This window comes from Amaranthus tricolor, chromosome 2 (assembly GCF_026212465.1).
Source record: "Amaranthus tricolor cultivar Red isolate AtriRed21 chromosome 2, ASM2621246v1, whole genome shotgun sequence".
Classification (NCBI taxonomy): domain Eukaryota; kingdom Viridiplantae; phylum Streptophyta; class Magnoliopsida; order Caryophyllales; family Amaranthaceae; genus Amaranthus; species Amaranthus tricolor.
In genome coordinates this window covers 31,506,387-31,516,803 of record NC_080048.1, presented here as the reverse complement: position 1 = coordinate 31,516,803, position 10,417 = coordinate 31,506,387, and the positions used below count along the sequence as shown (strand labels likewise).

At 35.9% G+C, this 10,417-nt stretch overlaps 1 protein-coding gene across 1 annotated transcript; it reads right to left on the bottom strand.

Annotated features, from left to right (window-relative positions):
- Positions 1 to 3,777: 3,777 nt before the first annotated feature.
- On the bottom strand, positions 3,778 to 9,844 carry LOC130805159 (probable protein phosphatase 2C 28). The gene is made up of 5 exons (XM_057669825.1): positions 9,367 to 9,844; positions 8,398 to 9,044; positions 7,529 to 7,896; positions 5,395 to 5,631; positions 3,778 to 4,482 (listed from the first exon to the last, which is right to left on the bottom strand). Exons 2-5 carry the CDS (start codon positions 8,714 to 8,716, stop codon positions 4,237 to 4,239), a joined length of 1,170 nt encoding a protein of 389 aa, XP_057525808.1. The 5' UTR covers positions 8,717 to 9,044; positions 9,367 to 9,844; the 3' UTR covers positions 3,778 to 4,236.
- Between the last annotated feature and the right edge of the window lie 573 nt (positions 9,845 to 10,417).

Here is a 10,417-nt window from a genome sequence, read left to right as displayed (position 1 = left end):
ATGGATCTTCGGAAAGCTTATGATACTCTGAACTGGGACTTCCTAAAGGACATGATGATTGCTCTCAACTTTCCTACCCGGTTTGTAAAGAGATTTATGACCTGTGTTTCCTCCTCCCAATACTCCTTAATCATGAATGGTAACCCCCTGGAACCCTTCCAGGCTAAACGTGGAATTAGGCAAGGTGACCCTATGTCTCCCCTACTATTTGTCATAGGCATAGAATACCTTTCGAGGATTCTCAAAGCAGCAGGTAAAGCTGAGGATTTCAAGTTCCACCCTAGATGCTCCAAATTGAAACTAAACCAACTAGTGTTTGCGGATGACTTGATGTTGTTTTGTAAAGGAGATATGCAATTAATTTAGACCCTATGCCAAGGGGTGCAGCTTTTCTCCTCAAGCTCGGGCGTTGAAGCCAATTACTCTAAATCAGGTATCTAACTCACAGGGGTCAGTGATATCTTCAGGATGCATGCAGCAAGCACCCTAGACTTTACTTTTGAGAGCCTCCCTGTAAAATAACTAGGCATGCCCCTCACATCCAAACGGTGTACAGCTGCTGATTGTGAATAACTCGTGGATAAGATGACTAGTCGGATTCATGCATGGTTTGCCAAGAACCTCTCCTATACAACTAGATTTCAGTTGGTCAACTCGGTCCTCATGAGCATCTCTTACTATTGGAGTCCAACTGTTATCCTTCCCAAAAAAGTCATAAATCATATCAATGTTGTGTGTCGCTCATACCTTTGGCACGGGGAAACTGACAACAGAGCGCTAGAGAATGTGAATTGGGAGGAGGTTTGTATAAAAAGGAAGAAGGGCTCGGAATCCGATACATGCAAATATGGAACTTAGCAGCTGTAGGTAAAATAACCTGGCACATCAGTACAATGCAGGACTCCCTATGGGTAAAATGGGTACATGAGGTATATATGAAAGGTGGCAGATGGGACCTCTTAAATGCTTCCATCACAGCGAGCTGGGTGCTCAAAAAACTATGTGGGGTGAAGGAGACTTTAAGGGACTGGATGAAAAACCCGAAATACTCCATCGGTGCTGTGTACAGAGATCTAATGGGTACCACAGATAAAGTATGCTGGGCTACTGCAGTGTGGAATCGAGCAGTCATTCTAAGAAGCCGCTTTATGGTTTGGCTCGCTTATCATGAAAGACTTAAAACAAAACATCGGCTCAAAAGTGGTGGATGATGATTTGTGCCCCATTTGTGGAACGCATACCGAAACTATTGAACACCTCTTCTTCAAGTGCAAATCAGCGTTCAATGCACGAAAGCATTTACAAATTGGATGGGCGTAAACTGGAATTGGGAACATGAAAGACATACTTCGAAAATGTCGCTTACCCAAGGCAAAATCGTGACTCATAGCTGCAATCTTCCGCAACCCTGTATATGCTATATGAAAAGTAAGAAACAATACGGTATGGCATAAGAAGGTAATGACAATAAGGAGGGTAGTAGACACTATCAAAGCTGATTCCAAAATCAGATTCGTCTCTCTATATCCAAATGGGGCCACTGCACTCTGGTTGAGGAACCGTACTTGAGCCTTTTTGCTTGTGGGCTTAACTTGTTTTGCTTGTTCCTTTTATCGTAGCTATTTAAGCCAAATTCTTGTAACGTCGTGTGTGGCTTTTTTGAGATATCCCGACTTCTCCCGTGCACATGAAGAGTGGGGTGGAGAAACTCTTCCTAGAAGATGGGCCCCACTTTCACATTGATGCAATTGATAGGGAAAACCCTGGATATCTGGGTTTATACCCTGTTTGTAAAGTTTTTCGTTTTGGGTTAATAGAAAATCGTTTGACAAAAAAAAAATACTTTTTACTTTGAGAGATAATGTAAATATCATAATTTGTATGAAAGAAATTAAAGTATTTAGAAGAAAGAAAGTTTTATAGAGAGTGAGATGTGAAATGAGTGAAAAAAATTGTTTCGTTGGTGGAGGATATTTATAGAAGGAATTCGAGCTCTTCCGACTAATCATCGACAACCCTCCGACAAACATTTCCTTTCTTACAATAGCGACTAATTTTCGACCAATATGTGTGTCGGAATAATTCCAACTCATCTTTCAGTCAGTAAACAATCGGCATTTCCTACCAATTTTCTATTAGTAGGAATTTAGTCGGAAATTCCGACTGTAGTGGTTTAGTCGGAATTTTAGTCGGAAAATACCGACTGTTTGTGAGTAGTCGGATTTTTCTGTCAGAAAGTTGCATTTTTTTTTGTAGTGTACTCTCTCTAATCACCAAGTCATCATAATCTCTTTACTGCAGGAGACTTGGAAGTACGAATACTATACCTAACAAAAATATATTCGCTCTGTTTAAATAGATTTTTCATTAAAGAGAAAGAAGGTGATTTGAAAACATGAATATTGGTAATAATTAAATAGAGAATATAAATTGTGTAGATGATATTAAAAGAGAGTTAGAATGTGTGAATTAGATTAAAAGAAAATGGTGGAACATTGTCTAAAAATAAAAATAATGCAAAATGAGTGAGATGAATTAAAATTAAGAGGGACGGAGGAAGTAGATGTATAAAATTTGTTTGGCCAATGTCTATTCCTTTTGTCCCTACTAGAAAATATCATGATTTTTTTTTATAAATATACGAAAGTTTTGTAAATTATATGGTGAAAATATAAAAGGAAAGTGAGAATAAATTTGAGTCGTTAGTTGGAGCTTAAAAATCTATTTAGAACAAGTATAAATATACTCTCTTTCGCCCTTTTTATTATTTTTATTTTATATTGTTGATGTTTTAATTATTTTGCATTATTTTCTTATTTCGAATGAGTTTACCATTATCTTTCAATTTCATTCATGTTTTTTAATTCTTTTTATATTATTAATACAACTAAATCTCACTTTTTTGTACAACCAAATTTTCATCTTTCCTTATAAATCACCAACATACAAATAAATAATCATGCAAATTGAGGGTAACTAAAAAGGAGTATGTAATTATAAAAACTACAATTATGACTCAAGTTTTATGAAATAGATATAAGAATAAAATTAGCATATGGTCTTCTTTTGAGGCTGTCTTATCGAAAGACAATCTTTCACATGAGTCGCTCTAATTTTATTGTCATTTATGTAAGTGGTTTTTAAGCTCAAACGTGATTGATATCTCTTAAAGTATATGTAATAATAGAAATCCTGCCTTGCAGTTGCTCTTGCTCACATGTTGCGCTAGGTGCCTAGGTCACTCAAAATTAAGATCTAATCATGAAAACTGTCATATTGGGTCACCCATAGCCTTCCTAAATCCTATTGCACCTAGTACCAAGCCATGAACAATGTCATAAGTCTCATGCAAGCCGTGCCTTGGCCGGCCCATATGACAAGCCGACCAACCTCCAACTTTATATGGATAAATTAAAAGGAAAAACGGCTACATTTGTGAAAACACGATCAACAATAGGTCAAGACCTCAAGATCATTCATATTTAACGTAGTCTACAAATACGTAACACCGAGACGACTATAACTCCATAGATCAAGTCACAAAAGTAAAGGGGAAGATGTATAGAACCTTAAGCTTTACCAGATAGAAAACCAGAACATTCGTTCAACGAGTTGCTAGCCAATGTAGTATATTACAAGTTCCTCCAATGAAAAACAATCAAGAAGTGGCTCGAGCCTAAAAGATATATCTTCGACAAAATTTATGCAGTAAGAGTGAAAAAAAATCACAAACCCATATCTACAACCCCAAAATGAAAGGAAAAAGACTATCCAAACACAACGAAACGAAGGCCAAAATCACATCTTTGCCTTAAGTTAGCATCTTAGAAGATAGTTTCCAAAGTTCAGAGTGAAGTGTATAGCCGAAACGGCTTCTTTTTCTTTCCCTTGTTTTTTTATACAATGGGCCTAAAAGAACCCTTCTGAAAATAGTAAGTCAAACAATAGAATTTAACAAATAGATAGGGCAAAAGTGGAAAAATTGTCGTAACAAATGATACTAGCCAATATGAGGAAATTAACTACCATAACCATTCATCACCTGAGATTTTCTGATCTTCTCGTTCATACTGTCCTTATTTTCATGACTGAACTTGAAATCCACCGTCACAGTTCCAAGTTAAAAGTAGCTATGGCATACATCATGAGAACACGTTAACTTACCTCCTTCCTGCTTCTCCTCCATCAAAAACAAGCCCGAAATTCTGAAAGGCATATAAGCGTAAGTGAAACGTCTCATGAGGGTGCTAGAGTATTCGATGGTAGGGTGATTCCGCCTCCTCTAACTGACACTTGTGGGCCCTTATATCCGCTGGTAGCCCGACTCACGAGGTTTGAGTCAAGGAACACCACTACCACAGAAATGTCATCATGAAAATGACGGCGGACACCTCGTTCAATTTTCTTCAAGTCTGAATATCTCATTTCTCGCTTTTTTGCTGCTTCTTGAAGCGCAGTTTTTATGAGTTTTTTAGCACTTCCCTGCTAGGAAATAAGATAATAAATTAAAAGTGTGTACCGATTGATGTAATAGAACCAAGATGAATTCAGCTAGAAAGACACAACTAACATTAAGAGCACAGATACATGGGCGCAACAAGGCCTAATATAGACATAAGATAATGGTTGTTAAAAGTAGACTTCTAACTTTTGAGCACTAGGGATGCTAATTGCCTATTATAGTTGACCGTTCGGGTCATCGAGAAAGGTACTAGTTCTGGTCTTTTGGGTTGGCTCATTTTTACAAATGTGATCATTTGGTATCATTTTTCAGGTTGGCTCATTTTTGCAAATTTGATCATTTGGTTTCATTTTTCAGCAAGTCTTGTATGAGACGGTCTCATCGCGTGACGAGTCCATACAAGCAGCTCATTAGTAAAAAAAACATAAAAAAAAAAATAAAATATGAATTCACACTTGTACAGAATGCAGTTTTTTTTAAGAGTTTGGGCTGGCTCGATCGACCTCGATAAAGAATTAGTATTCATTTTTATGTTCGCAACCTTTTCAAGTCAGGTATGGTTACATTGAGTTTGGGTCAACTTTGACCGAAATGCCGACCCTACATCTTACTAACACCTTAGAAAATTTAGGAGTATGTTGCACATCTACATTCACATCAATAAAGGTGCAGAAACATTATGGCCATAATTTTATTGTTTTTTCGATAGGTTCAAGGCCAGAATTTCAAAGCTACATAACATTTAAAATCTTTCAAACAATTTCTAAAGTAAAACTTAGCAAGCTTAGACTAGTTCTAGCGTCAAGCAAGGCTTTTAAGAAGCAAGCAACGATAGCTAAAAATTCAGCCAGGTTCGGCATTTTCACATGTTACTCTCTAAATTTTATAAAATCATGGCATATAATTACTGGGTGCTACAACTGAAAACTTACATTGCGCGGATTATTTTGAACAATATCAACAGCTTCTTGATTGGTAAGGTGCTCCCATAGTCCATCAGAAGCGAATATTACAAACTGATCATGTGGCTGTAGCTCATGAACTAAAATTGAAGGGTCTGCACTTAATATCGGTCTTTTGAAAGGCTCACGTAGGCGAAACTTTGCAAATAAAGGTTCTCTATTGTACTCGGCTTTCTTCAGATACACATCCCCAATGGATCTAGATATCTGCATTCAAAATATTGACGAATGTAAAAAGGTGTTTTCAAACAGGTAAAACTTAATCCACGCCCAACCCCTTTTCTTATTTTAGCCAATCGACATTTTTTACGGTAAGAGAACCAGTTCCATTGTTCAAGATCTTATTATCTCAACCCCTCATAATTAACGATTATTCATCCTTTGCATTATATTTCCACTACATCATTAGTTGGGTAGAATTCGAGCATTCAGCCATCAACTAATTTTATTTAGGAAGTAGAAGCATGTAACATGTGAGGATATTATTTCGGCAATGGAAGAGTACGTACATCGCACATAACCCCATGAAACAAATAGTAAACATTGCAACCCTAACATTTAACAATGAGTTCAAACAAATTCGGCTTTAAAGGATCCACATCAACACTGATAACCATTAAGACAGTACTTCCGCCGTTTCGAATTATTTGCAACCTTTGATGAGAGATTTTTTGTTTGATTGCAACTAATTAGAAACAGATGAAGTATACATGAACAATCTAGACAAATCCAGTCCAATAAGTCCGGGAAAAACTGCTATTAACCCTTAACAGAACATATAAACGGGGAAACATTTTGACCATGGAAAGACTATAATGTACTTTGCAAAGGAATCCGTGGTTGGGTTCTACACAGCCTTACCTTTCGGAAGCTTTCTGGTACAAGACATGAACTAAGGGGTCAAAAAAACCTTAAGGTTTATTTTACATTTGTGTTTCCGGCTCAACTACAAAAGTCTAATCCATGAAAAATAATACATTAATCAATCTTCGTTTAAGATAATTTCTACTTTTAAAACCTACACTTCATTTTCTAAAGAATGACTAAATGAACAATCACAAACTGAGTAACAATTAGTCACTCAATCGGGTGCAATGAAAGGTCTAGTACAAAAATAAGGTTGCACCACCGTATCGCGACCATATAATAAAGGTTTTTGAGTTTATCGTGACACGAAATACGTAAAAAGCCAACCCACATTATAATACCAAACCACAAAGAACACCTTATCATCATGGCTTAGTTTTGCACCTCAAATACAATAATGGTCATAACTCATAAGCCCACCAAAGGTGGGACATGGAGAGGGAAAGTGCATTCAGTCTTCTGCCATTACAGTACTCTTTTTTGTTCTAAAATGAATGCCTTTTCATCCAACAATCTTTTACTATTCAGCCTTATTGGTGTAATCTCCAACATTAATGGCATTTATTCATACTCATAAAAAGCCAAATAAGACAATCAAGTGGGACAGAGCCCAGTGGGAGTAATAAAAGATTAAGAACAATAAAACAAAGTTGGGTCATCCTTGAAATTGATAGCAGAGGACATAACATTTCAGATAGGATTCAGCTTACAGAAAACAACAGCATCTGAAGCAGATGTAATAATATCCACACACTCAAGCACTGAAAATTTCATTTCTTATTTCTCTCGATTATTTGCAAGGTATAAAAAAGTGTGCCTAGGTGCCGAAATCCAAGGCACTCTTGCCCAAAAACCACACTGAGGCACTCAAGTCGCACCAAAAAGGGGGGCACCAAAAACCACACAGAGGCACTCAAGTCGCAGTCCACGATTCTTTTGTTTAGTCCTCATTTTGAGGATTTAATCCTTAATATTAGGGATTACACCTCACACCTAGCGACTAGCACATTGGCTCCAAGATACGTGCAACTTGGATATTGATAAAAATGAATACCTATAACAGCTTCTTAGTTCGTCAAGAGAAAAGGGAAGAAGCTTCAAGATAACTAATTCTAGGTAATTCTTCAGTAATAATTGATAATAGGAAGACGTAAAAATTATATGAGGACACTTTATGGGTACACAAGACAAGAACCAATATAAGAAAAGTACCACGTTTTATGAATACACATTATACCTGTATAAGACCCTTTACACGCCAAACATTGTGCTTTAACACAACAATATGAGCATCATCAGGGTGCATTGCCTGGAGCTCCTGTCTCACAGCCTCTAAACACGCATTATGCTCGGTTGAGAGCTGAACAGCAAGAACCTCCCCCGTTGCTTTGACAAGTCTCCCTAAAACAGCTCGAGAATCGCCAAGATTAGCTATATAAAGTGTCCCACTACATATAACTCCTATCAAACAGCATGAGCCAACAGCTGCAATCTGGGGCTTCATTGGCCATTGCCTACTAACAACAGACAAAAACCCTTCTTCTGTTGCTTGGAATGCTTTCCGAATCACATCGGCAGATATACATTGGTGTTCCGTAGCAAATCCTGTATAACAAAAGTTGTTATAGCTTACACATAACATACAAAAAAGACATTTCTCAATCATGTGACATTTATAGAGATGGTTCTATTTGAAGATCACCAAAAAATGAAGTTTATGTTTCAGTAATCCAAATTAGAAAATACCACGAATTAATTCATAAAAATGTTTGTTGGAGTGAAGAACACAAAAGGGTGACAATTTGGCTGGTTTTTGGAGTTTAATGATCTAAGAATTCAGTTTAATGACACATTTCTTAACTCCCCATTCATCTATCAAGGCAAACTAAAATATTCATTTCCATTAAAATTTAGAGGAATTCCCAACAAAAATAAAAAATAAACAAAGAAAATTGGTCATTGCATAAAAGAGAAATTCAATAGTTGCTCCCCTTGTCCGTACAATAATCATGAAACACCATACACTTCTCTTGCACACTTCATTCCACAAAACAACAACAAACAGAAAATATGTTCCGAATTCGTAAACAGTTAGAATACACTTACTCCTGAGATGTTGAAAGAGATGATCATTGATAAACCGCGAAGTCTCCGGGCCACCATGCCCATCATAGACACCAACAAAAGTACCAATAGGCCCATTATCAAGTGAACTCAAGCTGCCTGATTCAAGTTGACTTTGGTCCTCAAGCAAACTATTAGCTTGGACAACGGCCATTGAAAATTCACCATTAACATGCTGTCCAATATCCTTATACCATAAAAGCCCTTCTTGACGCCCACTCGAATCTGAACCCGCGTGGACTGAAGGATCCGAATCTGGCCACAAGCAGGCCCTCAGAAAATTCATGAAACCAGATAGCATACCTCATCTCAACCAAACCACCCTCATAATTCCCCACATTTCATAAGGGATACTTTCAAAAAACTTTCAACCCACCAAAATAAAATCCTCTCCTATCTTCTTACCAAAATTTTCCTCTACAATCTTCAAAGATTATACAATCACTTCTACAATCTCTACAACAACATGAGTTGAAACTCAACAAAACCAAAAGTTCTACAATATTGACAAAATATAGTGATCAAAATTGGCTAATAGATCAAGTATATGATATCAAAAATCCATAAACCTGTGTGACTTTGCCACAAACTTGCAAGATTTGAGCTTTGAACAGAAATTATATTTTCCCCTGAAAAATAAAACCCATAAATATAATTAAAACATAGAACTTGAAAAAGAAAAAAAATCTAACTTAATCTCAACCTTTTAGCCACAAATAGTATTTTGTATTAGTAAGCTATCTCTATAAATCAAACAAAAGGTCAAAAACCTTAACAAATGCAAATTTACAAAGCAGAATTTAATCATATAGCTGAAATAATTCTAATTCTTAACTAAACCTAACAAAACACTTCAATTCAATGACTATATCAATCAACAAAGCATCAAAACATGAAGGAGAAAATTTTAACTCAAAAGAAGGCTAAGATTAAATGAAGTGAAAAGCTTACCTTATAATTAAGGGACACCTACCCTATGTTAGGGTAGCAAGAAGGTAAAAAAAGATCCAGAGAAATAAAAAGCTAAAAAGACTTTCAGATCTGAAGATCCATTATATAAAAAGCTATAAAGAAATAAAACTGATGATGGGTTTTTTATAGCTTGTAGAAAAATTGTCTCTTTGTATATAATCTTTCAAAAAGATTGCTCCTTTTTCTTCTTCTTTATCTCTTTATTCCTTGGTTTGTTTGTTTTTTTAATCTCAGTTTGAGTAGTTGCAAGAAGATGATGAGACTGATGAAGAGAATGAAAATGAGCTATCAGCAATTCAGAAAAAAGAAAAGAGGTGAACTGAATTGAACTTTGTTTTTTTTTTTCAATTTTTTAAGGGTTTGAAGGGTCTTCAAAGCAGACAGACCCCATTAAAAACCAACAATGAAGAGCTTGAAGCCAGCAAAGCATAGGACCAAGAATGGGCTCCACTTACACTTGAAATGAGGGAAATCAAGGGCAAATTATGTAAGAAAGACATTTAAAAATTATTGAGGTTTTCTACGTGTTAATTAAAATTATTTAGAAATTCACGCGGTAACATTAAGGTTTGCTATAATGTATCATTGTAACCTTTTTGAACCAAAAATGTTAAGTCTTCAGCATTATCAAATTTTGATGGCATTTGAACATAATCTCAAATGAACTCTCTTTCATCCTAACATTTACCTCAAAATTCATTCAAACTCTAACCCTACATCCTCAAAAGTGACTTTAAATTTCCTAATTTTAATCTACACGGATCACAATCAAGCTCTAGATCAAGAAAGGTTAGTAATTTCTTCTTGATTTTCAAAAATTTTTAAAAAATTTGAGCCCTAATCGAATCTGCTCTTTGTAAGATTCATGAATTGGCGAAAATTTCTTCTTGCTCATACTGCAATAAATTGTTGCTGTTGAAAATTCCATCTTGTTTTTTTTGAAAATTTGCTCTATTGGTAGTGCAAAATTCAAAATTTTGGTGACCTTTTTTGCTGTTGATCGAAAATTGGATGAAAGTAGGTAGAGTTA